General features: G+C 35.8%; 1 protein-coding gene across 5 annotated transcripts; it reads right to left on the bottom strand.

Annotated features, from left to right (window-relative positions):
• Positions 1 to 1,665: 1,665 nt before the first annotated feature.
• Positions 1,666 to 27,142, bottom strand: GLaz (Glial Lazarillo). Of its 5 annotated transcripts, none has more exons than XM_067776199.1 (5): positions 27,007 to 27,142; positions 19,732 to 20,057; positions 2,790 to 2,944; positions 2,644 to 2,716; positions 1,666 to 2,562 (listed from the first exon to the last, which is right to left on the bottom strand). In XM_067776199.1, exons 2-5 carry the CDS (start codon positions 19,885 to 19,887, stop codon positions 2,290 to 2,292), a joined length of 657 nt encoding a protein of 218 aa, XP_067632300.1. In that variant the 5' UTR covers positions 19,888 to 20,057; positions 27,007 to 27,142; the 3' UTR covers positions 1,666 to 2,289. The 5 variants fall into 5 exon arrangements, with proteins under 5 accessions (XP_067632300.1, XP_067632301.1, XP_067632302.1 ...); XM_067776200.1 differs by having other exon boundaries at positions 27,011 to 27,142; XM_067776201.1 differs by having other exon boundaries at positions 27,015 to 27,142.
• Between the last annotated feature and the right edge of the window lie 598 nt (positions 27,143 to 27,740).

Below are 27,740 nucleotides of genomic sequence, written 5' to 3'. Positions count from 1 at the left end.
AGTATTCCATTCGGAGTAATGCGGTCTTTTTCTTTGGAAAGTTAGTAATAAAGTTTTCTTTGATTCGCCCAAAATGGTAAAGCGACCGTTTAACATATTCTAACCTAAGCCCACATTTCTCAAAGATTCTTCTGTAGAAGATCAAAGAAAAGAAAAGGTTGAACATATCCCCAAATTGGGTGCAGCCTCGATGTAAATGGTGACAAAGCAGACGATGGCATTATAAGTAGCTGGGTTGTGCTTTTAGCCTACAGCGAACGACCATTTCAATTTGATGTGAAGAAAAGTTTGTTATCACATCCTTTAATTTTATTACAGAATATCCTGATGTTCAGAAAAGGTTGTTCACAGCCCTAAATTGTGAAACTGTATCATGTATCTGGCGGTATCCCAAGCGTCAGAACTGATGAAGCGAATTATTTAAGTTTGGAATAGAATGGTAATGGAACTCACGGTGGAGTTGCCTTGAAAGCGGATGTCGCTACCCCTTAAGTGGTAAGAAGCTTTGATAGACTCCGTACCTTATCTATGGTAGGAAGCTTTGAAAGACTCTGTTTCTTACCAAGGTGTGCCCTTGTGATTGTACACCCGATTACAAACTAATTTGGTATCTAAACGAACGTGCACTGAAGTGCTTTGGCTTGGGAACAAGGAGCCGATCGTTGGGCCCCTGATCATATTTTTATTTCCGTGAGGTTCAGCCTAAATAGGCAGGTACTCCTGTTAAGAGCATATAAGTATATATAGTACGCGGTCGAAGTATCAACACTCCCCACAATATCATGGAAACCACGTTCAGTGAAACAAAGAAGTTTGCTGTCAAAAAGTGTCGCATGGTACAAAGATTTTTCCTCATATATTTAGCACCTGCTCTCCAAAACAAGTCCTCTACCTTGCGATATAAGCGGGAAGTGGAAGCACATTTCTTTCTCACTACGTACAACAACTGTTGATATAATTGAGATTCAGCCAAACGAAAAAAAATTGGTACCATCAGGAGTGCTACGCTCTCCGGAAAAAAGCACACCTACGCGAAGAGGGAAGTCATATATCATTAAAAGAGAGAAATGTTTGCGCGCGAGGAAATTTAACTAATGAAGCAGAGCTTCAAGATCGAGGCATATTCATGATAGAGCGAGAGTGGTGATCTGCTAACTGGTGGTTTAATTAAGTATAAGCTGAATATAACCATTTGACATGTCTTTGGCTTGACATTCAAATCAGTGTTGGTAGAATTGTTTTTGTTGAGCCCTCATAAAAAGACACCCTATATGGCAATATGAGCTGCCTATTGAATACCTTGTTTTTCGTTCCTATCATCATCATAGAAGGGATTGTGTAAGACCGCAAAGAAAGCAAGGCTGCCTAGCTGTTTGACATTTTGTATATACACCTTGAGGATTAACCCATTTCGTCGGCATTCTCACAACCTCCTTTAACTCCTTTAAGACTGTAGGGTGGCATCCCATTGGTATCGATTTCATGAAGTTCGGCTGATTGATACCAGCTGCAGTTTTACGATCATAACATTTTGATCTAACCGTGAACAAGGCTAATGAGTCCGGGTCGAATTATGATTTTCCTGAGTTCCGGATCACTCTTTTTTTATAATCCACTCAATTATTATTGCTTTTTTTGCAATGAAACAAAAAGTACCAAGGGATGTTATTTTCTTACTAATATTTATTGTCTTTTATTTACAACTTAATTTATAAAACCTAAATCAGTTGGGGTAGTCACGCATTCGCATACTTCAGGTTCTTTTTTTATCATATTTTATTTTTATTCTATTAAAAAAGCAAAATTCTCTAGAGAGAAATAATATTTAAAACGTGAATACCCAAATATTTTTATTTACATATAATTAAACATACAACAAATTTCTCTTCGATTTTTTTTATTATCACAGTGACCTAAATTACTTTTTTTATATACATATGCTAAGAAAAAAAATTTTACCATTAACGTAAGCCAAGATTTTAAGAAATTTTTCCGTAATCACGCTCATCCAAGTTACACCTACATACACTGAATACACAAAAGAGTGAATACCATTATTGGAATTACTTTTGGCGTAGGGTTTTCTTTTTAAAGCTCGAACCAAATTATTTCAGCTTACTACAGAATTTGGTAAATCCACAATTTTTGAAGGAAAACATATTCATATTTTTTTACTAAAAATATTTACCATTTTAGCGTTATATAAACTAGTTAGAATTACGTTATGTATTTTCATATCAAGTAAGTATGCAAAAGATTTACATAATGTTAAATTTTCATATTTAGCTCTTACAACGTTTGTGGACAGTTTTTGTTTTTACTCAATACTAATCGTTCCGGATCGAGCCCCAACTTTTTGAGTGCATCATAGATTTTCGTTCGCACTTCAACAGGGAAATCACGATCTCTACCGAATACCCATATTTGATCGGAGTATCCGATAGAACCCAGACTGCCACAGGACCAAAGTATCGCAAAATTGTCATAATCTGTGTAGAGCACTTGATATTTGCCGTTGCCTGGCAAAAGGCGTGCAATTACCTCTGGAAAACGTGTGTTGAACTGTGTAGGGAAGAAAGAGATAGATGGAATGATTGAATACTATTTTTTCATATTTTTGTTATATTCTTTACTAGAGTTTACCTTAAAATCCATAATTGAAGACTTTGCGCCTTCTGGTGTAGCACGACCCAAATTTACCGAGGGATTTCCTGTTCTGTGTGCAAAAAAAAAATATATAAAAATTCATGAAAATTTTATAATATTTATTAAATACCGTTAGTACTTACAATCTGTTTATTGTTTTAATTGCTACTTCAAGTTCAAAGTTATTAAATCTTGATAGTTTTTCTTGTTGTAAGGGCTGGAATTCCAGTAATGTGCAACCGGAAGTTATTTCTGGCAGATAAAAGGATCGTTCAACTTCATACCATTGACCAAGTACCTAAATAAATATATATAAAACAAAATTTAATACATTTCACTAAAACACCAAAACTAACTTATTTTTTACATAGAATTGGAATTGGGTTGTCTCAAATCATTCATATTTCCAATATTGTAAATTTATTGATTTATTGGTCTATAAATTTAAAAATTATTCAGGCTATGTACACTTATAATAGAAAGAGTATTATATAATTTAACATGGTAGTAAGAATGTTATAGACGATGTATGTATATATGTATATTGTATATCAAAGTTGTTAATAAAGGGGGACAAAAATAATCACAACAACAAAAACAGCAAGCAGCCACACTTATATACATATACATATTAGAGCAAGCAGCCACACTTATATAGAAGGCAACGAAGAATATTCCATACACATAACAAACAGCTTGAAGCAGAGAGATTATTTCACATAAATACTTATATGTAACCTGCAGCTAAGAGCAGAAGTTGTTACTCACACATACGCACGCATATGGCTAAAAGAAAAGCATAAACTACAGATATACATGTGTCTAGCTAAATAACCAAGCATGATATACTACTATTCTAGAAAGCATGTGCGTGAAACATCTAGACCTAAGGAGAAATGGGCGAACGAGGTAACCGAGAGTATAAAAGTAACGTAAGCTGAAGATTCAGTAATAAGTTTGATTTAAACACGCTATTGCTGAAGTATTATTGTGAAGTATTACTGTCAAAGAAGTCTAAATAAAGACCATTTTGCAACCCTGAATATTGGAGTTATTTAATCGACAGTTCAGCGATTCGAACTTTAGCAGGTGTATGAAGATGCGCAGAAGCAAGAAATGTATATACCCTGTTTACGTTGTGCAGCTTTAATATCCGAAAAGAAATTGCTTTCCACATTATCAGCCATATGTTTATAAGTACATATCGCACACCAAGACCAAAACAGCGATGAACTCAAAAATCGCAGTGTTCAGAACACGTGAAAAACTGTCTGTTTCCCTTTATGCGCCCATGCAATTTGTATCCTTTACAAAGCCTTTTTTTCCTGATTAGTCGAAGTATTAATAAATCGAGTATACATACAGTTCGACATCTATTGAATTGGGAAGCTTGGTGGTATTCATAACTTCAAAATTTTAGATTTTTGAGTTAGTTCCTTCTTGTGTGCTTATGTATAGTTAGTTCGGAGTCATAAATTGGTAGAGAGCGACAAAATATGATCGGTTCAACAGGATAAATATCAAAATACGTCACAAAAGCACACAACTAGTGAAACATCAGTATCCGGTATCCGGATCGCGGGGGATATGTACCCGCGAAAGGAAACGAACGGATAGTAAAAAGCAACCGACAAATGAGCCGTAACAGCAACCGCAGTAATAAACTTATCTATTACCGTAACAATAATCATATCGTTACCATAACCGCAGCCGTAAGTCCAGTCGTACTCGTAGCTGCAATGGCCACGCCGCAATGAAATTTCCCATGTTCATGTGTTTTGATGCAATCGGACAAGATTTAGTGTTTGTCAATATAAAAGAAGTTCAGACGTAGCAGCTGAAAATTTTTTCGGCTTGCCCATCTACAAACAAAGCTTCTCGAATCACTGTTATGAACAATCTCACCATAGAAAATAATTTCAAAAATATATTGTATCCTCTTTGTTTGTTAAAATGCAGTTTTTAATTGTGAAAAATGTTAGAAAAGTACAAACGAGTAAGAAAAATAATTTCAATTGCAAAGTCTGAAAGCACTCATAGCCACAACAAATGTCAAATTCTTCTTGTAATGATTTGCTTGCAACAAAAGCTGAAAGTTGGTTACTTTTGCATGCCAGATGGCGCTGCTGATGCGCTATTTTTCGCTCCCCATGCAAGTCGACTCATGTTTCAGCGCACGATAAAAAATAATAAATGTAAGGCGCGATAACCTCCGAAGAGTTTTTAGACCGAGCTTCTCTTCCAATTTGAGTCGTGTCCTTTTTAATTTTTCCTACAAATTGGCGGGTTGGGACATACTCGTTTTATGCCGACTCCGAACTGCATCTACAAGGCAGATGAGTTTTCACTGAGATGCTTTTCATGGCAGAAATACACTCGGAGTTCTTGCCAAAAACTGCCGAGGAGAGACCCCGCTTTGAAAAAATCTCTTTTAACTGAAAGATCTTGTTTCTAAAATTTTGATGTTGCTTTGCCCGTGGCGTGAACCCAGGATCTTCTTCGTTGTGGTATGCGGAGCATGCTACCATCAAACCACTGCGGCTGGCACGAGCGCACGATGCTGCATCAAACATTTTATGTAACTGGACCTTAACAGTAGAAGTGGCTGTACCTATAGTGTCTTAATTTTTTCATATACCACTTATTTTTCATCCTCGTCACATCCAATTTCTTCTGTTTTATTTTTTCTCTTCCTTCCACCTATTTGCGTTTACTTTTCCTCTTCATTTTAGTTTCGACTTTCCTTTCTCTACCACTTTTCCTTTCCACCATTCTTTCTTCATCTTCTTCCCTTTTCTTTTTCGTCGGATTAAATTACAGCTTACAGCATGCGCTGCCATCTGGCGTATCGTAGCAACTGCCTGTAATGCAGTGCTAATATTCACAATAGTGGAACAAAGAGAATTCTTTGTGTGCTCACAATCTTTTATTTTTAATAAATTATTTTAATAAAATATAGCTAAACAAAAGCACTACGACCAAAATTGCCCAAAGCTCGCTAATAGCCCGAATCTCCATCTTTACAACCAAAACTTTATTTATAGATTTGGATTCCAAATAAGAGCGAGAAAGGGACCCGTACATAAAAATAGCAATTAGAAATAATAAATATTATATATAAGTAAGTAGAAATGAAAATCTTTTTTTACTTACGATCATTTGCATTATCACATTGATAATAAAGAGCTAATGCAATTAAAAATGAATAAAAATTTTAAATTCTAGGTACGTACTTTAAATGTAAAGGACTTTGAGCATCCAGCATCGTAATTCTAGACAAATCTATCATAATGTATACTTATGTAGCTACACGAAAAAATATATAACTGTGCACTTGTTCATTATTCCAAAAAATCTGTGGCGGCTTGCTACAAAAAAGATTATTTAATTAATTTAAATCAAATTAAATTGCATTAAATCTGCTTGGAACAAAATACACTGATTAAGAGCGATAAGCTTTAAATAAAAGGGGCTTTCATCTAAAGTAGTAAAGTGACGGTAAAGCGTTAAGTTGAGAAATTTGGCAGAATTTTTCATCCAACTCAAAAAAAGTTATGAATTTAAAAAAAAAACACCGTTTTTGTTTTCAAAATGCTATAACTTTTTCAAAAATTGACCGTTTGGGATCTTTTTTTTTAAATTGTTTTTAAATGTACTTTTCGGAAAAAATACAAAAAAATTTTTAAAGTTTTGTTTTGTAATTTTTCAGTTTTTCGAGATTTTTCGAATTTCGCCATTTTTTTTTCTCATAAAAAACTTCAATCAATTCTGCAATCATCCCCACTAATCCCGGAGTGGGCCTTAATTGAAAAAAAAAAACTTTACAATTTTTTTTGTATTTTTTCCGAAAAGTACATTTAAAAACAAATTTAAAAAAAAAAGATCCCAAACGGTAAATTTTTGAGAAAGTTAAAGCATTTTGAAAAAAATACCGTTTTTTTTTTTTAAATTCATAACTTATTTTGAGTTGGACACCGTTTTTGTTTTCAAAATGCTATAACTTTTTCAAAAATTGACCGTTTGGGATCTTTTTTTTTTTAAATTTGGTTTTAAATGTACTTTTCGGAAAAAATACAAAAAATTTTTAAAGTTTTTTTTCAATTAAATAAAAAAAAAAAAATCGGCCCACTCCGGGATTAGTGGGGATGATTGCAGAATTGATTGAAGTTTTTTATGAGAAAAACAAAAAAATGGCGAAATTCGAAAAATCTCGAAAAACTGAAAAATTACAAAAAAAAAAACTTTAAAAATTTTTTTGTATTTTTTCCGAAAAGTATATTTAAAAACAATTAAAAAAAAAAAAGATCCCAAACGGTCAATTTTTGAAAAAGTTATAGCATTTTGAAAACAAAAACGGTGTTTTTTAAAAAATCATAACTTTTTTTGAGTTGGATGAAAAAATTCTGAAAAACGTCTTTCGTAAGCTAGAAAAAGAAGAAAAACTTTCAGCCAATTCTAAAGGGGTCGGGTTCAAAATTGGTCGAAATGGCATGGAATACCCCATATATATCAAATATGATTCCAAAATAAAGTATAATTCTGCGATATTTCAATACTTCCCATTTATGTGCACGGGAGCCTACATTTGCAGCAAATTTGAAAAAAAAGTTATACAAAATAAAAAGTTCGGAAGAACCAGGGCCCGAGGCTTTTGGTAAATTCTTAATTGTTATAGTGCATAAAACCGTTCGAACTGTTATTTTCTTGGCCCTAAGGCCCAACTTGAAAAAGCAACGTCTCTCAGCCGGTAGTCAAGGGTACAACCGCCTGTATTTCAACGCCATCTTCCCGATACCAACAAGGAAGAGAGAGGGACCATAGAGTCACAAGCGAGGGCGGACAAAAGCGCTACTAACAAAGGGTTGGTCTCAATAGCCAAATTAGTAGAAAAATAACGAGGACCATTATGGAAGGGCAGGTGAATCCAATCAGAGGAAAATGGAGAGGGGTAGAGATCAAAGAGATTAAGAGAGCCCTCGCACAGTACCAAGCAGCATTGAAATTGTCTAGCGCTTAGGAGCAGTGGTCGACGCAATTAAACTAAGAGACGTTAAACGTATGCCGAATGCGGCTCAAGAGTTTTGCCGCGAGAAGCTTTAGGTGCAGCAACCAGTATGAGGAGGAAAATCTTCAGGCGGCAGAATGAAACAAACACTTATAACTATCTAGAAATTTTATGTAATTCTTGACCAAAATTGAGGCGTGTCATAGTCCATTAAAAAAATTTTACCAATAGCCTCTTACTTACTTGGTAAGTGAAATATCATTGATACAAAACTATTTTTCGCTAAGATATAGCTTATTATTCTAGTCTACGACCGTTTTAAACATCTTTTGCATATAAGTGGGTGTGTTCCTAAATTGATCCCGTTCATTTTTACTAGAAATATTTGCTGCTATAAGGAAAATATGTGTACCCAATATTATTATGATCCTTTAAGTTTTCTTCGAGTTATGGCTTCCAAAACAGAGGAAATTGCTTAGTCATAAAAGGGGCTGTGCCACGCCCATTTTCGAAAATGTGAATTCTTTCTTATTTCTTCTTTTAATTACACTTTGGAAAATAAATACCATTGATATAAAGCTCTTTTTTGCAAAGATATAACTTATCTATTCGTCCACGACCCTTTTAAAAATCGTTTATAAAAAAAAAAGTGGTCGTGCTCCTTGACCAATTTCGATAAGTTTTCTTCAAAGCACTCCCTATGGTACAGGCAATCTCTCTGCCGAATTGTGTTATGAAAGGTTTAATGGTTTTTGATTTATGATAAATATTTGTAAAATTGATTTTATCACAAGTGGGTGATGCCACGCCAACTTTTTCTATTTTTATCAAGAATCATAATGTCAGTCCAAACTTACAATTAGAACATTCTGGGTGTACTATTTACTAAATAATCAGGTTTTTGTTGTTATATGTAAATAAAAAGTGGGCGTGGTTATCCGATTTCGCTCATTTTAAATAGCGATGTGGGATAGACGCTAAGGAATCCATAAACGAAATTTCAATAAGATATCTCAATATTTGCTCAAGTTATCGTGTGAAAAGATCGAAGAACGGACGGATGGACGGACTGACATGGCTAACCAATTCCTTTTTTATCCTCCATTTTGTTACGATCAGCCGTTATGTTACCAAAGTTAATATACTATGTGCGCAAAGCACGCAGAGTACAATAGAGCTTCATATTTAGTAGAGCGCCCAATTCTCATAAAAATATTTGTCCTAAGTAATCCGTTATTTAGTTATTTAAATCAGAGGATGTGGAACCAAGTTTTCCCATGCAATTTATAAGGGAAATTGAAAGGTGCGTTTGGCTACAACCTCATACTAATATTTGGGGCTCATATTTTTAGAGCCCTCTATTGGCAATTAAAAAAAACTTTTAGGCTCGAGTAAGAATAAATGCAGAGGGAGAGTGCATTCCTTTTCTGCAAGTTCTGGTATTTTTCTTTAAGAACTGGATTCGCCGGGCAAGTCCTGACATAGAGTTCCGACGCCTGTTTGTGGATATCACTGAGGATCTGCTTGCAGTTTTTTGCTTCATACGGCTGTGTTCCTAGTGCCGTATTTCCTCATAATGCTTACGGAGATGACCCCTTAAGCCCCTGGGAGGTATAGCCTTATTAATCAGATGTCGGTTGGGATGTCCCGGTTTCTGGGTATTCAACAGAAACTGTTTGTTAAGCATTTCATTTCACTCCTTAATGGGGAATACTCTAGCCTCATTGTGTAGGTGATATTCTGGGGACATAAGAAGACAGCCAGGCAGGTCTGTATTTTCTTCCAGTGAGTAACTTTAGGCTTGGCCACCATATCGGGGACGCGTAGCAGCGGCCGGCCTATTGCTTTGTAAGTGGTAATGAGCGTTTCTTTGTCTTTACACCAAGTGCTGCCGGTAAGAGATTTGAGGATTTTATTACGACTCAGAATTTTAGGAACAATTGCGGTTGCATGCTAACCAAAATATAGATCCTGATCGAACGTCACACCTAAGATTTTTGGGTGTAAGATAGTCGGCAGCGTAATGCCATCGATGTGGATGTTCAATATTGACAAGTCATATAACTTTTTGTGAGGAGCTTTACTGAAACGTTTGCCATAGAAGAGCAAATGCTTTGTATGGATGGATGAGTTACATTCCACCGAAGTTGAACAAAATAGTCTGTTAGGCGAGTCACACAAGTTATACAATTAATCATTAATAGCCCATCTGCCATCATAACAACTTTTTAGTATTTCCAACACAAAAAAAAAAACATAAAACGCAGATTCAGAATAAAGTGCATATTAATCAGTAGTTTCGTTTATTTTTGTAATACGTGATTCAAATGTTTTTAATAATTTAGTTCATATTAAACTTATGTTTTACGTCAATTGAGCACACGTTCATTTGTACATACATACATGCATATTTACATACATAGGTATGTACATTAACAACCGTATTATAAGACATTTTACTTTGCCTCCTATCACTCAAATTTGACATGTTGACATTTTTAAGCCGCTTATCTCTCTTCTGCAACGCACCGGTTTTTTGTTGAAATAAATATTCATACACTAATTATAGTAAAAAATCTTTACTGTTTTGACCAAGTATTAAGTACGTGTTCTTTAGTATGAATACCAAATAATAAAGTTTTCTTTTCTGGAAAAAAATGTTGCCCTCATGTTAAACTCTTCAATTCTAACTTTTGAGCGCCAGTAAAATGACTGTATTTGTAGGTAAAGGCGTCCCTTTTCTTACTCAGTGGAAGTAATTTTGAGAAAGAAACCCACAACCTTACCAGAGAGCTGTGGAAAACCAACAGGGTGACATTATTTTCAGAAAAGAAAACGCTTTAAATTGAAACAAAAAACAATACGTTTTATAAATGCCAATTAGTTATTTAAAAATGCCATTGGGCAGCTGTTGAGCTCTGTTCATCCTTGACCAGTTGATTCAGCGGTCCAATACTCGCACACGATCAATTTAACATCACATAAAAAATACTGATATAGCATTGTAGATCCATTAACATTAGCATATATGAACATACACACATATGTATGTAGGTATGTAAGTGCCAATTGTTAACTCTCATGATATGTAAACAAATTACTTAAGAGATCATTGCCTTCAACTAAGATAATGACGATAGATATGATTGAAAAATTAGTTCGATTGAAATATTTTTCTGATAAAAATAAACTAAAAAAATTTTAAGCACTTCCTTTATATAAATGGACAAAAATCAGCGAAAAATGTCTCCTTATATAAAGACATGTTCTTGCTAAACTTTGATTTTTAATTTTTACATAGAAATTGCAAAAATATTTATGAGAAGTAAAAATATAAATGTGGAGCGCACACTACTTTGATTGGAAAGTTGGTAGGAAAGGAGATATTATTAGTCAATCAATTGTGCTCCACCTTTATAATTTTACTTCTCATAAATATTTTTGCAATTTTTATGTCAAAATTTAAAAATCAAAGTTTAGCAAGAATATGTCTTTACATAAGGAGACATTTTTGGCTGATCTTTGTCCATTTGTATAAAGGAAATGCTTAAAATATTTTTATTTTATTTTTATTTTCTCCTTTTCTTACATTTTCTCGGTGTCTTAACCTATCTGTCAAGTTTTACGCTTGTAGCTCAATGAGAACTGACATAAAAATCAATCCCAAAATTCCCTCCGTTCCGTTTGATTTTTCTAAATATCTCATTCCGTGCGCCCCCTAGCGAAACTTTTTGTATTGTGTCACCGGCTGTCATCGACCTCTGAATTAAGCTCTAAATTTTTAGCCTCTAGCTCATCGAGAAGTTACTTAAAACCCGGTTTCAAATTTCCAAATTATTATTTAGTTTTTTCGACCCGTGCGCCACCTAACGGAATTTTTTTCTCCTTTTGTTCCTTTGTCACGGTGTCTTAACCTGTCTCTGAGGTTTGATGTTTGTAGCTCAATGAGAAGTTACTTTAAAATCGATCTCAAAACACCAAATTTCTAAATTCTTATCTAAATATTTCGATCCCTGTGCCATCTAACGGATTTTTTTCTCCGTTTCTTAAATTTTCTCGGCGTCTTATCCTATCTGTAAAGTTTTACAGTTGTAGCTTAATGAGAACTTACATAAAAATCTTTCTAAATATCTCATCCCGTGCGCCCCCTAGAGAATCTTTTTATATCGTGTCATCGACCTCTGAATTAAGTTTGAAATTTCAAGCCTACAGCTCATCGAAAAGTTACTTAAAAGCTGGTTTGAAAATTTTCAAATTCTTATCTAATTATTTCATTCCGTGCGCCACCTAACGGATTTTTTCCTTTTGTTGCATGGTCACGGTGTTATAACCTATGTGTAAAGTTTTACGTTTGTAGCTCAGTGAGAAGTTACATAAAAATCGATTGCAAAATTTGTATGAAAATCGGACAAACATTCAACTGATCTAATATAAAGGAAGTAAAAAATTAGTTCTATAAGATCTACATTTGGAACAGCGTATTTCGGAAAACTGCACAACCGCTGCACTTTTAGGGCAAAATAAACTCGGTCATTCTTAATGCCGTTAGGTTAGGTTGAACTGGCCGGTCAATGAAGCCCTCACATAGACTGAATGAGTCCATAGTGTTAACAGAGCTTTGTTTGACGACCAAACGGGAGAACCCCAGTCAGGTTTCAGGACTTATATTATTGAATAACTCAGTCCTCTTGGCAAATACTAGAAGTTTTCTGGGGCTAAGCTTAATTGCTACCTCGAAACCTGCAGCTCCCACTTCCAACGTCTGCTGTTACTGTCGTTGCCTAACTTATAAGCATGTGACGCCAGAAGACAGTGTGCAGTTAGTATGACCATCGTGAGCCTTAAGACTTCTCTCTACAGAGATATGAGCCACACTGTGAGCCTAATATCGAAGAATTTGCACATGATCTTAGATATTTTGCGCTTCTGTCCACGCCTTTCTTGCTTGATGGATCATATGCTCATCTTGTTTCCTTTTGTTTTCTCTCAAACGGATTGGGACGTCTACCGTCGATTCAGTTAGTGCTGACCCCCCAACTCATCGGCCTTTTCGTTATATGCTTTCTTCACGGATTTTATTTCCGCCTGAGCTTCTTGAAACAGTAGTTAGTCATAAAACACATTATTTAAGTTTTTGATCTCTTTTCCCAATACTTTCAACTTAATTTTCTGTACTTCTTGCTTGTTACATTCTGTTTTATGATATTTCTACGAATTAACTTGCTTTCCTATTAGTTGTGTCAAAAGGTTATTCATCGCCCCGACGGTTATTTTGGAAAATTAGCCGCTTAAACAAAAACGTAAATAAATACATAATAGGCCCCAAATACCTCCCAGGAGGTATTTAATTTTTCCTACAAATGTTTTATTTCGACTCTGAAGGTGATTTTCCACTGAAATGAAGTAATTTGTTTCTAAAAATGTTGATATTGCTTTTCGCGGGCCTTGAACCCAGACCCGTTGGTGTGGTAGGCAAGCACGGGAGAACGGAAGTCGCCAATGGCCAGAGAATGGAAGAAAGGTTTGTTTTTTGCTCGCGGTTAATAAATTAAAGTGCTATGAATTGCTTATTCATGTTTCAAAACTTTTCTTTTAAATGAGTGTACGGAAAATGAGACGACAAATTAATATTGATTTTTAAAATATAGTTAATAGAGAACAAGTAAGGAAGGCTAAGTTCGGGTGTAACCGAACATTACATACTCAGTTGAGAGTTATGGAGACAAAATAAGGGGAAATCACCATGTAGGAAAATGAACCTAGGGTAACCCTGGAATGTGTTTGTATGACATGTGTATCATATGGAAGGTATTAAAGAGTATTTTAAGAGGGAGTGGGTAATAGTTCTATAGGTGAACGCCATTTAGGGATATCGCCATAAAGGTGGACCAGGGCTGACTCTATAATGTGTTTGTACCATATGGGTATCAAATTAAAGGTATTAATGAGGGTTTTAAAAGGGAGTGGCCCTTAGTTGTATATGTGAAAGCGTTTTCGAGATATAGACCAAAATGTGGACCAGGGTGACCCAGAACATCATCTGTCGGGTACCACTAATTTATTTATATATGTAATACTAACGGTATTCCTGCCAAGATTCAAAGCCCTTGATTTCACCCTGCAGAACTTTTTCTTTTACTTCTATTTAATATGGTAGGTGTCACACCCATTTTACGAAGTTTTTTTCTAAAGTTATATTTTGCGTCAATAAACCAATCCAAATACCATGCTTCATCCCTTTTTTCGTATTTGGTATAGAATTATGGTATTTTTTAATTTTTCGTAACTTTCGATATCGAAAAAGTGGGCGTGGTCATAGTCGGATTTCGTCCATTTTTTACACCAATACAAAGTGAGTTCAGGTAAGTACGAGAACTGAGTTTAGTAAAGATATGTCGATTTTTGCTCAAGTTATCACATTAACGGCTGAGCGGAAGGACAGACGGACGACTGTGTAAAAAAACTGGGCGTGGCTTCAACCGATTTCGCCCATTTTCACAGAAAACAGTTATCGTCGAAATATCAGCCTAGAAAAGGAGGTTTTTCGAGCTCCCGAAATTTTTTTTGGTAGCAGAAACATGGATCGAAGTATGCAAAGCAAGGGAATATATCCTTCTTAAGTGTCCGTACGTTTGCTCAGAACATTTTGACAAAACGTACACGTTTATCAATTGCTTGCTCAAAGGAGGTCCTTATAAACCGACACCGTAATTTCTTGATAAATTGGCTACAAGTTCTCATTTTTTATTTTTTTATTTATTGTATAATTCAAGCGTTGCGCTTTGGGAGGAATTGTTAAACCATTTTTAGGGAGAAAATTACCCTGTAGCTCTGCTGGTTAGCCACTAGTTATGAGAATGTTTTTGCCCGTTGTACCAGGGGCACCTTGGGGCAGCCTGGCCTATAAACATTCTGTGTAGCATTGACATAGATGTGCAGACTTTGGAGGTACACTTTTTCTCAACATGCCTTGAGAAATATCCACTGTAGGGGCTTGATAATAGGGCCATGATTGAACAACAGGATTTTGTATTTTTTTTCTGTCTAGGGGTCAAGCTGTCATAAAGATATAAGTCATTAACCAATGTATGAGTCGTTATCCACTATTTTTCAATAAAATTGCTTGTTTTATTGTATTATCAATCGATATATATGCACATAAATCGTGCTAAAGCATACTATTATTGTCTCAGATGACCATTACGTTTTCTTCCCAAAGGAAATTTCCATCTCGAAAAATCACAATTTCGCCTTAAACAGTAACGGTATGGCAACGCTTCTGGCAAAACAACAAACATTATGAAACTTCAAAAATCCCCAAATACGTCACAAAATTTTGAGTGGAACTACCTTCTTTTTGTGTCATGGTCACTAGTTTCCTTTCTATATAGCTCTACATTTTTTTTCTGTAGCTGCACGAAATAAGCTGTGAGCCACTGTATGTACATATGTCAGCATGTGTGTAATAAACTAGAATCTTTTAATAAAAAAATCTAAACTGATCTGGTCATTTAAAAAATGTATGCTAAGGTTGAGGCAAAGTTTTGTGTCGATAAATACTTATTAGGTGCAAGAAGCCTGAATAAGTCCGCCACAAAAAATGTATATTCACTTTAACTTTAAAAGCGTTAATATTCCTTTTAAGCAATTTTCTTAAATAGCATATATGGCCTACAGCTTTTTGAATTGCATAAAATTGAAACTTGCTTTTACCAAAGAACAATAAAGATTACACTACGCCTCATATGAATAAGTTCACTATTTAACTGTTTTTATACCCAGCTGTACTTGTACACAGGGTATTATAACTTTGATTGGATAACGGTTGGTTGTACAGGTATACAGGAATCGAGATATGGGTGTGCTTAATGGTGTTACAAGGCTGCGCAATAACACATATACATATGGTTCTATTGTGAACTAAGTTTTCTTCGAGTTATGGCTCCCGAAACATAGAAAATGCTAAGTCATAAAAGAGGCGGTGCCACGCCCATTTGTTAAAATTTGAAGTTTTTCCCATTTATTGTTATAAATCCTCTTGGGAAATGAAATACCATTGATATAAAGCTCTTTTTTTGCAAAGATATAGCTTATTTTATTCGTCCACGACCCTTTTAAAAATCTTTTATATAAAAGTGGGCGTGGTCCTTAACCGATTTCGTTAATTTTTCTTCAAAGCATTCTCTGTAGTAAAGGCAACCTCTCTGCCGAATTTTATTACGATCGGTTTAACGATTTTTGATTTATGATTAATAATATTTGTAAAATTGATTTTATCACAAGTGGGTGGTGCCATGCCCATTAAAAAAAAAAAATGTTTCATAGTTTTATCAAGAGTCACAATATCAGTCCACACGTCAAATTTCAACATTCTAGGTGTATTATTTACTAAATAATCAGGCTTTTGTGTTTTCCAAAATGTTTTATATATAAAAAGTGGTCGTGGTTATCATCCGACTTCGCTCATTTTCAACACCAATCTATTCTGGGTCCAGATAAGGTCGTGTACCAAATTTGAAGAAGATATCTCAATATTTACTCAAGTTATCGTATTAACGGACAGACGGACAGACGGACGGACCTGGCTCAATCAAATTTTTATTCGATACTGATGATTGGAAGTCTATATCTATCTCGATTCCTTTATACCTGTACAACCAACCGTTATCCAGTCAAAGTTAATATACTCTGTGTGCAAAGCACGTTGGTTGTACAGGTATAAAGGAATCGAGATAGATATAGACTTCCATGTATCAAAATCATCAGGATCGAAAAAAAGTGCGATAATTCATTACCAGAGACGGATAAAGCGATGAAACTTGGTAGGTGAGTTCAACTTATGACGCAGAATAGAAAATTAGTAAAATTTTGGACAATGGGCGTGGCACCGCCCTTTTTTAAAAGAAGGTAATTTAAAATTTTGCAAGCTGTAATGTGGCAGTCGTTGAAGATATCATGATGAAATTTGGCAGGAACGTTACTCCTATTACTATATGTAAAAATAAAAAAATAAATGTAAGGCGCGATAACCTCCGAAGAGATCTAAGGCCGAGCTTCTCTTCCAATTTGCGTCGTGCTCCACTTGATTTTTCCCTACAAATTGGCCGGACGGGACCTACATGTTTTATGCCGACTCCGAACGGCATCTGCAAGGCAGATGTGTTTTCACTGAGAGCTTTTCATGGCAGAAATACAATCGGAGCCTTTGCCAGACACTGCCGAGGGGCGACCCCGCTTAGAAAAATTTTCTTCTAATTGAAAAATCTTATTTCTAAAATTTTGATGTTGCTTTGCCCGGGAGTTGAACCCAGGGCATACGGAGTGATAGGCGGAGCACGCTACCATCACACCACGGTGGCCGCCATACTACTATATGTATGCTTAATAAAAATTAGCAAAATCGGAGAACGACCACGCCCACTTTAAAAAAAAATTTTTTTTTTAAGTCAAATTTTAACAAAAAATTTAATATCTTGACAGTATATAAGTAAATTATGTCAACATTCAAATCCAGTAATGATATGGTGCAACAAAATGCAAAAATAAAAGAAACTTTCAAAATGGGCATGGCTCCGCCCTTTTTCATTTAATTTGTCTAGGATACTTTTAATGCCATAAGTCGAATAAACATTTACCAATCCTTGTGAAATTTGGTAGGGGCTTAGATTCTGGAACGACAACTTATTTCTGTGAAAAAGGGCGAAATCGGTTGAAGCCACGCCCAGTTTTTATACACAGTCGACGTCTGTCCTTTCGCTCGGCCGTTAACACGATAACTTGAGCAAAAATCGATATACCTTTACTAAACTCAGTTCACGTACTTATCTGAACCCACTTTACCTTGGTATACAAAATGGCCGAAATCCGACTATGACCACGCCCACTTTTTCGATATCGAAAATTACGAAAAATAAAAAAAATGCCATAATTCTATACCAAATACGAAAAAAGGGATGAAACTTGGTAATTGGATTGGTTTATTGACGCAATATATAACTTTAGAAAAAAACTTTGTAAAATGGGTGTGACACCTACCAAATTAAGTAGAATAAAATAAAAAAGTTCTGCAGGGTGAAATAAAAAACCCTTGAAATCTTGGCAGGTATTACATATATAAATAAATTAGCGGTATCCAACAGATGACGTTCTGGGTCACCCTGGTCCACATTTTGGTCGATATCTAGAAAACGCCTTCACATATACAACTACCACCACTCCCTTTTAAAGTACTTATTAATACCTTTCATTTGATAACCATATCGTACAAACAAATTCTAGAGTCACCTCTGGTCCACCTTTATGGCATGGCATATCTCGAAAAGGTGTCCCCGAAGGCTTTCGGGAGTGTTATCGATGATGGTCCTTTGCCGGATATCGATCTGGTACGTTCCGGTAACAAAGCACCATTAAGGTACTAGCCCGACGATCTCGGGAAGGATTTATATGACCACATTAAACCTTCTAGGACATGCCGCCCTCCCCACCACCCTGAAACAGGATTCGCCTCGGATAGGTGAGATTGAAAATTGGGTTGGAGAAGCTATATATTGCGCTGGAAATCCCTTGAGAGGGTTGCGCTACACAACCCCTTCAAAGCCCCCTAACCCCCTGGGACTCAGTTTGGTCATTTCTATTCCTTATCTTTCAGAGGAAGAGAACCACTCTTATTAATGGTGCAACTTTCTTTTCGGTTGACTGGTATATCAGCAAAAGTATAGCTGGTTCTTACCTACTAGGAATTATTATTTGGCGCGTGAAAATAATATAAATATGTACATAATAGGAGCAGTGACTCGTGATAACGACTTTAAATATGTATATGGAATAGCTTGCAATTAAAGATTTAGAATTGTTAAGCATATTTTAAGAAAGTTTATATTCAATACGTTGTTCTTACATGCATGACCATGTACGGATGCCATCTAACAATTATACTGTGTTAAGTTGCGTAACTATACCATCTGGGGCCCGTGGCAAACTCTTTTGATAGGACCCTATCACGTCACGTTTTACTCAGTAATAACGCCGAGTTATACGAGGCCAAGAAACTGGAAAGCCTAGGGAGATAGTTGTTCTTTTAGCAACATAGGTCATCAAAGGAAAGCTAGGACCATTATCATTATCGTGTAATCATCGGGGTAGGAGATAATGCCAACTCCTTCGGGCGGAGAAGTAAGCTTCGATATGTAAAATTGTACAAAAGCGGCGATAGGACAACATCCTTAGTAGCGGTACCGTCCTCGTAATAATTAAAAACAAGTATGAACGGGACTGTCTTCGGCTGTGCCGAAGACTTCATACCTTTCATGAATGGGGCTGAACAATAATCTTATCCCATTCCTAATCTCCAAGTAATGCGCTGTATAAGATAAGAATTATATAGTGAACAGATGTAGATACCTAAACGATTTTAAGATAAATATGAAAAAATGGCAAAAAAACCCCTTATCTGAACGATCGGTTGTATGGGATATATATTATATATAGCTCCCATCGAAATGATTTTTAAAGGAAATCTTCTGTGATATATTAGAATATATATCTCCAAGTTTCACGTTTTTATATTGGAAACTAAGAGAGAAATGGTCAAAAATCTTTCTGTCTGAACGATCGGTTGTATGGGATAGGTATATACTATATACATATAGCTCCGATCAAAGAGATTTTTTCAGGAAATCTTCTATGATATATTAGAATATATATCACCGAGTTTCACGTTTATACTATCTAAATTGCGGCAGGAATGACCAAAATCGTCTTATCTGAACGATCGGTTGTATGGGAGATACATGTTTGGTGGTCCGATCCTACCGGATCCGACAAATATCTAATATAATACAAAAATACATCCTTGTGCGAAATTTCATTGAGATATCTCAAAATTTGAGGGACTAGTTTGGCATGACGGACATGGCTATATCAACTCAGTTCGTCGCCCTGATCAATGAGTCTATCTTCTATATTTCTCAACGTTACAAACATCGGACCAAAGTTAATATATCATTTCATGTTCATGAAAGTTATAATTATCTTATTTTTAAACTACGCTATATCATATAATTTGTTTTGTTTTTTCTTACCCTGCTCATATTGAATTTCGGCATCGATGGATATTTCGGACACCTGCCAAAGCCATAACTCTCAGCGCTGTTGATTAGTAGCAAAAATGTCAGCAATGCAGTTGCGCATGCGCAATAAAATGTGTGTTTGTTCTCTAGCCAAATTTGTGTTGACATTTTTCTAATCGCTTTAGAGGTCAGTTGGGAATGCACGAAAACAAGAAATTGTGAACTAAATTTGATCACAACTTTTTAGTTTTCTTTTTTTTTAATAAATATATATTTTGTCAATTAAATTGTTTACGACTTTCTTTCGTTTGCATACGCAGATTATTTTCACTTTTGCACTTAATGTTGAATAAATATTTATAATAGTTTAACAAATTTCGTTTAATGAAAAAAGAGAGGTATAATTCAGAGTTTTCAGTTTTTGCATACAACGTAGTGACGTTAAATTAAGTTGAACTCAATTATCTTAGTTTACTAAATTTAATTTGTATCAGCCTTCTTTGTTTCGATTACGGCTTATAAATTTGTTGTTGGCTCATGAATTGGAGTAAACCTTTTGTATTTGTTTTTTTGTGATTCATTTTCGGTTTAATATTTTACTGCCGCTCAAACGCAAATATCGGACCAGAAAGTTTTCCCCTTCATTGACTATGCCAAACCACTAAAAATCGCGCAATTTCTTTGACCTCGGTTTGAATTTTATTTATTGATTTTGTTTTTATTTTTATGTTACAAGCGCAAGTTTGCCAATTTAGTCAGCTGTCGCAACTCTTGTGGGTGTTTACAGTAGTTTGGCCGATTTAGTGACTAAGTAATGTATATAGACCAAGGAAGCCAACAAGTCTTATGGTTAACCAATCGATTTGGGAATGGGAGTATATCAGCGCCGAAAGGTGGACAAACAAAACAGACAGACAGACAATGGTCAGTGGCTCGTCATTATGACATAATAGTCGGCAATGTAAATGTAAGCCAAAAAGCATTTTGTATCTACTAAAACATGATATGAAAATGTGTAGAAATCGGGTGATGGCAAACAGGGCCGCATTAACATGTAGGCAGAATAGGCAGTTGCATTGGGCCCCCGATTTTAAGGGGTCCCCCAAAAAAGGAAAAAAACTTCTAAAATTTTCTTACAAACATTAAATTCTAGAGAGTGAAAGAAAAATATAATCAGCAGAACTGAAAATAAATTTTACTCAAATAAATAAAAGTCAATTGACCGCATTCAAAGGGCAACTACCGACGAACTAGACAAGGTTCCTAAAAAGGACATTTCCGACTCATTTGACAAAGAAGTGTATCGAAGTGAAAGGAGGGTATATTGAATAATAAAAAAGAATTATCTCAAAATGTACACTGGTTGTTTTTATTTTGAAAAATTTCGGTTATTTTTGGAACAGAAGGTGTAGAAGCCTTCAAGCGGAAATTTCAACTAGAATAAAATTAGAGAAAATGATTAATGATGGATGAAAAATAAATGAATGTATTGTAACGAATTTCGGGATTTCCTGATATTTTTTGTACGGATCGTTAGAAGAGAGTTTAGTTTCATTCCGTGAAAAGTTCAATGATTTCGAGGAAAAAACAAAACGATTATTACCTGGTGTGGGTTATACAGAAATCGTAAAACGTACTCGTCGTTGAAAAATAAAACAACCTAATGACGGAAATGCTCCAAAAGTAGAATTTTCGCCTCGCGATGATTTTAGGAAAAAAAGGTTTCTCGAAATCACCGATAATGTTCACAGTGAAATCAAACGAAGTTTGCATTTTTTAATCGAAAAAAGAAGAGAATGGACGTGTAAAAATGGGCTCCCAAATTGATGGTTGCCTGGGGCCCCTTTGAGGGTTAATCTGGCCCTGATGGCAAATTATGAAGACCAAAAGAGAAATATAGAAACAGGTGTAATATTGCAAAAAGCCACTTCTGTTGCCCCCTTCTATACATGGAGCGTCCATGGCACAGGCACGAGATATTTGCGATGTAAACAAAACCACAAAATCGCTTACTGCAAATATTGTTGAACAACATTTGCAATAACAACAATTCCACAAAAATATGTGTGTTAAGTGTGGCTAATGAAAGAAAGGCAAAGTGGTAAATCATGAATTTCCACTTGACACACAGCGCTGAAATATGTATGTAGCAAAGAAAATTGTAAAAGTCATGAAATTTTCGTAATTGAAGTGCATTGCGTGAGTCAGACTTCAATTTAGCAATAATCCGTATAGGAAGGAAATGTTTGCAAGACAAATATGATATTTCCAGTTGAATGTGATGGTTCATTGTGCCCATTTGCCTGTTACCGTTAACTTGTCTAGTGACTTCCGCTAATGTGCAGTGGCTATAATTAGTTTCGATTGTTTTCATGTGCCACCTCAAGCTTAGTTTTTTCCGACATATTGCCTTGAATGAGGGAGGGAGTAGATTTATTTTTATACTCAGCTGAGCAGAGCTCACAGAGTATATTAACTTTGTTCGCTTAACGGTAATCCGTAACGGCATAAACTAATCGAGATAGATATAGACTTCTATATATCAAAATGATCTGGGCGAAAAAATAAATTCATTTAGCCATGTCCGTCCGTCCGTAAACACGATAACTTGAGTAAATTTTGAGGTATCTTGATAAAAATTGATACGTAGGTTCCTGGGCACACATCTCAGGTCGCTATTTAAAATGAACGAAATCGGACCATAACCACGCCCACTTTTCGATATCGAAAATTTCGAAAAACCGAAAAAGTGCGATAATTCATTACCACCGGCTAAAGCGATGAAACTTGGTAGGTGGGTTGACCTTATGACACAAAATAAAAAATTAGTAAAATTTTGGACAATAGGCGTGGCACCGCCCACTTTTAAAAGAAGGTAATTTCAAACTTTTGCAAGCTGTAATTTGGCAGTCGTTGAAGATATCATGATGAAATTTGGCACGAATGTTACTCCTATTACTATATGTGTGCTAAGGAAACATTAGGTAAATCGGATTACGAACACGCCCACTTAAAAAAAAATTTTTTTTAAAGTCAAATTTTAACAAAAAATTGAAAATCTTTACAGTATATAAGTAAATTATGTCAACATTCAACTCCAGTAATGATATGGTGCAACAAAATACAAAACTAAAAGAAAATTTCAAAATGGGCGTGGCTCCGCGCTTTTTCATTTAATTCGTCTAGAATACTTTTAATGCCTTAAATCGAACAAAAATTTACCAATCCTTTCGAAATTTGGTAGGGGTATAGATTTTATGACTTTAACTGTTTTCTGTGAAAATGAGCGAAATCGGTTGAAACCACGCCCAGTTTTTATACACAGTCGTCCGTCTGTCCTTCCGCTCGGCCGTTAACACGATAACTTGAGACAAAATCGATATATCTTTACTAAACTTAGTTCACATACTTACTGAACTCACTTTATCATCTTTAATTTTCCGATACCGAAAATTACGAAAAAATGAAAAAATTGCCATAATTCTGAAAAAAGAGATGAAACATGGTAATTGGATTGGTTTATGACGTAAAATATAACTTTAGAGAAAAACTTTGTAAAATGGGTGTGACACCTACCATATTAGGTTGAAGAAAATGACAAAAGTTCTGCAGGGCGAAATCAAACGCCCTTGGAATCTTGACAGGAATACTGTTCCTGGTATTACATATATAAATAAATTAGCGGTACCCGACAGATGATGTTCTGGGTCACCCTGGTCCACATTTTGGTCGATATCTCGAAAACGCCTTCACATATACAACTAAGGGCCACTCCCTTTTAAAACACTCATTAGTACCTTTAATTTGATACCCATATCGTACAAACACATTCTAGAGTCACCCCTGGTCCACCTTTATGGCGATATCCTGAAATGGCGTCCACCTATGGAACTATGGCCCGCTCCCTTTTTAAGGTAGGAAGGTATTAAAGAGATACCTTAAAGAGATACCTTCCATTTGAAACCCATGTCATACAAACGCATTCCAGGGTTACCCTAGGTTAATTTTGCTAAATGGTGATTTTCCCTTATTTTGTCTCCAAAGCTCTCAGCTGAGTATGTAATGTTCGGTTACACCCGAACTTAGCCTTCCTTATTTGTTTATTCAAGAGCAGTGCCATTGAGCAAATTTCTGGATAACGGACGAACAAATATAATCTAATGATACGGGGGGAAGCAGGTAGGTTAAGGTTTTGCGTATTTGTCAAAGAGGATATAAAAAGAACGTATACTCTAAATACAGCACACCGATCAGTCTCTTATCATTTCTACTTAAAACTTTGTACTGGGTCATTGATTTATACATACGGGTAAGGGTTCCGTAAGTGTTACTAACGACCTTAAAGTATGAATAATTTGCTCTGGCTGCCTTTATAGCAAGCGTCTTCAAAAGTTGACGGCGATTGTCCATGCACACACGTAATGAGATCACAATTGTGCTATGGTATTCAGACTCCTGCTTTATAGTCATCGTAGAGGGGTTTAAAAAAGACCTCTTTGATCCGTCGAAAGGGCTTTGGTTCGTTTAGGGATCGACGGGGATGTGGTTGAATTCATTAGCAAACTTTTCGAAAATAGTACTTCCTATAAAGAGATGTAACATCGCCACTTTCGCTACTACTGTAATGGGAGGAGTACAGCTGGCACTTTCTGGTAGAATTAAATATCTAGAGATTATTTTGGACATAAAACAGGAGGCCCAGTGTGGAGGATAGGACTACAAATACATCGATTAATTTTTACTGCTGTAAGGGTGTCTATAGGTATTAGTTTGGGAATCTCACTACGGGTTATACATATAATAAACGTATAAAGTGATAGTTAAGGCGATTCTGCTCTATGGGGGCTGATCGGGCGAAAATCGTTGAACACGGCGAGCATTTCCAAACTGGCAGTTTCAGAACAATATGCGTTCTAACTTTAGGCAATCCTGCATATTTAAATGCTGCTGCTTCATCCCAAGCAAGACAGCAAATTGTGCACCGACAATTGCCTTCTTGCTTCAACAAAAACCTTTTCCCGAGTGAGGAATGGGTAGAGCGACTCATATGGGGTAGTGGAATAATTAACTGGTTCTGGTCAAAAGAATGCCATGAGGCGGGAACAAGGCGAGGGGTAGTTTCTTTCAGAATGCGTGTATTAACCTAAAAGCTGGCCACTGTAGCTTCTTCTTTCATGTGGAAGTTGCCGTGATTAAGGCTGCACTAGAGGCAATGCTATCGAATGCAAATACCGTTGAATAGTTTACCACCTAATCCGGATAGCTAAGCGCCAACTATGTTTTGAGTTCAAGTGTGAGGCGATAGAGAATTTCTATTATAAGATTCTTGGTCCATTACGGGTTTCGTATGTGTAGACTTGAACCCGACGATGTGGTACGCCTTAGTTTACTGGAAAACATTTCTTGCTACAATGGCATGAAAGATGGTGGCACAGAGTCATCGAGTAATTTCAGGATTCACTGTCCGGTCCTTGGCAGAAAAAGGCGAATTATCACTTGTATCCATGAAGGAATTAATTAGGGTTTAGATCGGTCCTGTTCGAAACTATATAATAACATATATATAGGACTCAGGTTTATGATATTATAACTTCCGAATTAAAAAAAAGGTTGCTCAAGAGCTTCAATATCCGAATACGGGCTCCCAAAACTTGGTCAGATTATCAAGCCTGCGTTTAATACAACCTTAATCAAGTAACACTTTTAGACTGCAGCTTAGCATGACATACAATTCGCATATTTTCAGAAGCTTAGTGCAATCTATGGGTTGTTTTTAATCTTAAAGCAGGGAAACGAAAGCATTCAAAAACCAAGAACTACAGGCCAATAAGCTCGCGCTCACATATAAACAGGAGAACCTTTCGCCAAATAGACGAGGAGCAAAGAGTAGTAACATATGCTGAAGAGTTAGCCTATAGAAAACTAGTAATACTCTTCTTCAGCTGGGCAAATAATTCATCCAGTTGATTGATCCGACAAATTTGCAGCTATCAAACCGAAAACCAAAAGTCCTCTAACCCTATTTCGGCAAATGATTGATACATCTTAAAAGTAAATGAGCTTACGAAAGCTATTCCAATACTAAAACATTAATATGGTTTAATCAACTCCACTTGTCGTCCTGGTTATTACAGTTATTAGTCGCTCGCACGTCAGCCCACCGTGATAGCGTGCTCCGCCTACCACACCGAGTGTCTTGGGTCCAACTCACGGCTAAACGAACATCAAAAATGTATAAACAAGTTTTTTCAATTACAAAAAACTCTTTCTAAGGCGGGTAACTCCGCGGCAGTGGTTCGCAAACAATCCAAGTGTATTTCTACCATGAAAAGCAGCAAATGCCGTTCGGAGTCGGCGTAAAACATGTAGGTACGTCCCTCCAAATTGTAGGGAAAATTAGATGGAAAACGACACAAATTGAAAAGACGCTAGGCCAAAAATCTCTTGGGAAGTTATCGCGCCTTGCATTTATAGTCGCTCTATCTCTACTTTTTCTTGTAATTACTTTTGGGCAGTTGATCAAAATGTATACTCCATATCGACTGCTTAGTGGAATTTCATCCTATCGCAGTGTAATACGACCTATATAAGAATTTGTTTGACGAGCGCACTAGCTCAGAGTTTTACAAAATAACGCCATATGTAAGATTCGGTTGAGGAACACACTATCTCAAAATTTACAGAAAAAACGCCGTATCTCAGCAAAAGCACGTTACGAACTGAAAGAGAGCATTTATGAAAACATTTTTTAACAAAATTGAATTTTTTAAAACGAGTTCGGAGATTGGGGCGTTTTCGAACTGGGGGCCGAGATAGATGCCACTCAGGCGTCGACATTGTATCCATAAAACGATTAAAAGGGAGCTTGGTGGCGAAATGATCTAAGCTTGTACTGACGGATTATTTTGAGATCTGTACAAAGCATTCTTTCAGAAAAATATCATGTTTACTCAGTTGCGAAAAAATCTGAGTTTGTTTTACTGTGTCGTTTTTTAATTAAAATATTTGTTTTTTTTCTTTTATTATATTAACGAAAGTTGTTTTGTTCAGCACTTCTCCCGGTACTAAAAGTTAAAAGTAGCTAAAATCAGAAAGCAAATTATGTATTTTTTCAGTTCGCAAAAAAAAAAAAGAAAACAGCAGAAAAAACGGTAAAAAGTTTCGATTGTTAACAAAGAAATCCACTTTGCAGTTAATTTTAAATATTCAACCGTCACTAGGTGGTACGCAACTCGATAAATATTAAGTTCGTTGTGGTTTGTTTATTTACTATTTCTTCAAACATACATACATACATACATAAACACTTATGTATAATCACTGTTAAATAGTCAATAAAAAATAATTAAAGTTTCTTATATTATTATTATACGAATATGACTAGTAGTAACGCGCCGATTTGAGAAACTAAACTCAATGGAAAGACGTTTGGAACAGAACTGCTTTGGCGTTGCCTTCAATGGATCGCTTGAACATTGTACGAGATAGCACAGACTTGACACAAGTCGCTCTATAAATGTGAGCACACAACTGCATACTTACATATATGTGAAAATATATAGGCATAAAAAATACATATATACAGGGTGCATCAGGTTGGCGCGATATACATCTGAGCAGATTTAGACCAAGCTTTTCTTTCAATTTGCGTCATTCTACTCCTAAGTTTTTCCTAAAAATTGCCGTGACGCCAAGTACATGTTTTAAGGCCGCGGCACAATTAAATTTTTCATATAGATGCGTTTAACGCAAGCTTTTCCATTCCAGTAACAAAGCCACAGTCAACCAAGATGTAACGTTTATAAATAGGAAGGAACTTCAGACTTGGCAATTGAAGTTTATTTCGGCTTGCCCATTCACATACAAAATTTCGCGAAGCACTGTTATAAACATTCTTCCTATACAACAAAAATACTTGCTAACATATTTTGTGTCGTACTCATTTGCAATATTGCAGTTTTTAATCGCGAAAAAAAAGTTACCAACCAGTGGGAAAAATAATTTCACTTGCAAAGTATGCT

This window comes from Eurosta solidaginis, chromosome 3 (genome assembly GCF_040869045.1).
Source record: "Eurosta solidaginis isolate ZX-2024a chromosome 3, ASM4086904v1, whole genome shotgun sequence".
NCBI classification, from domain to species: domain Eukaryota; kingdom Metazoa; phylum Arthropoda; class Insecta; order Diptera; family Tephritidae; genus Eurosta; species Eurosta solidaginis.
This window is presented reverse-complemented; position numbering and strand designations above follow the sequence as displayed.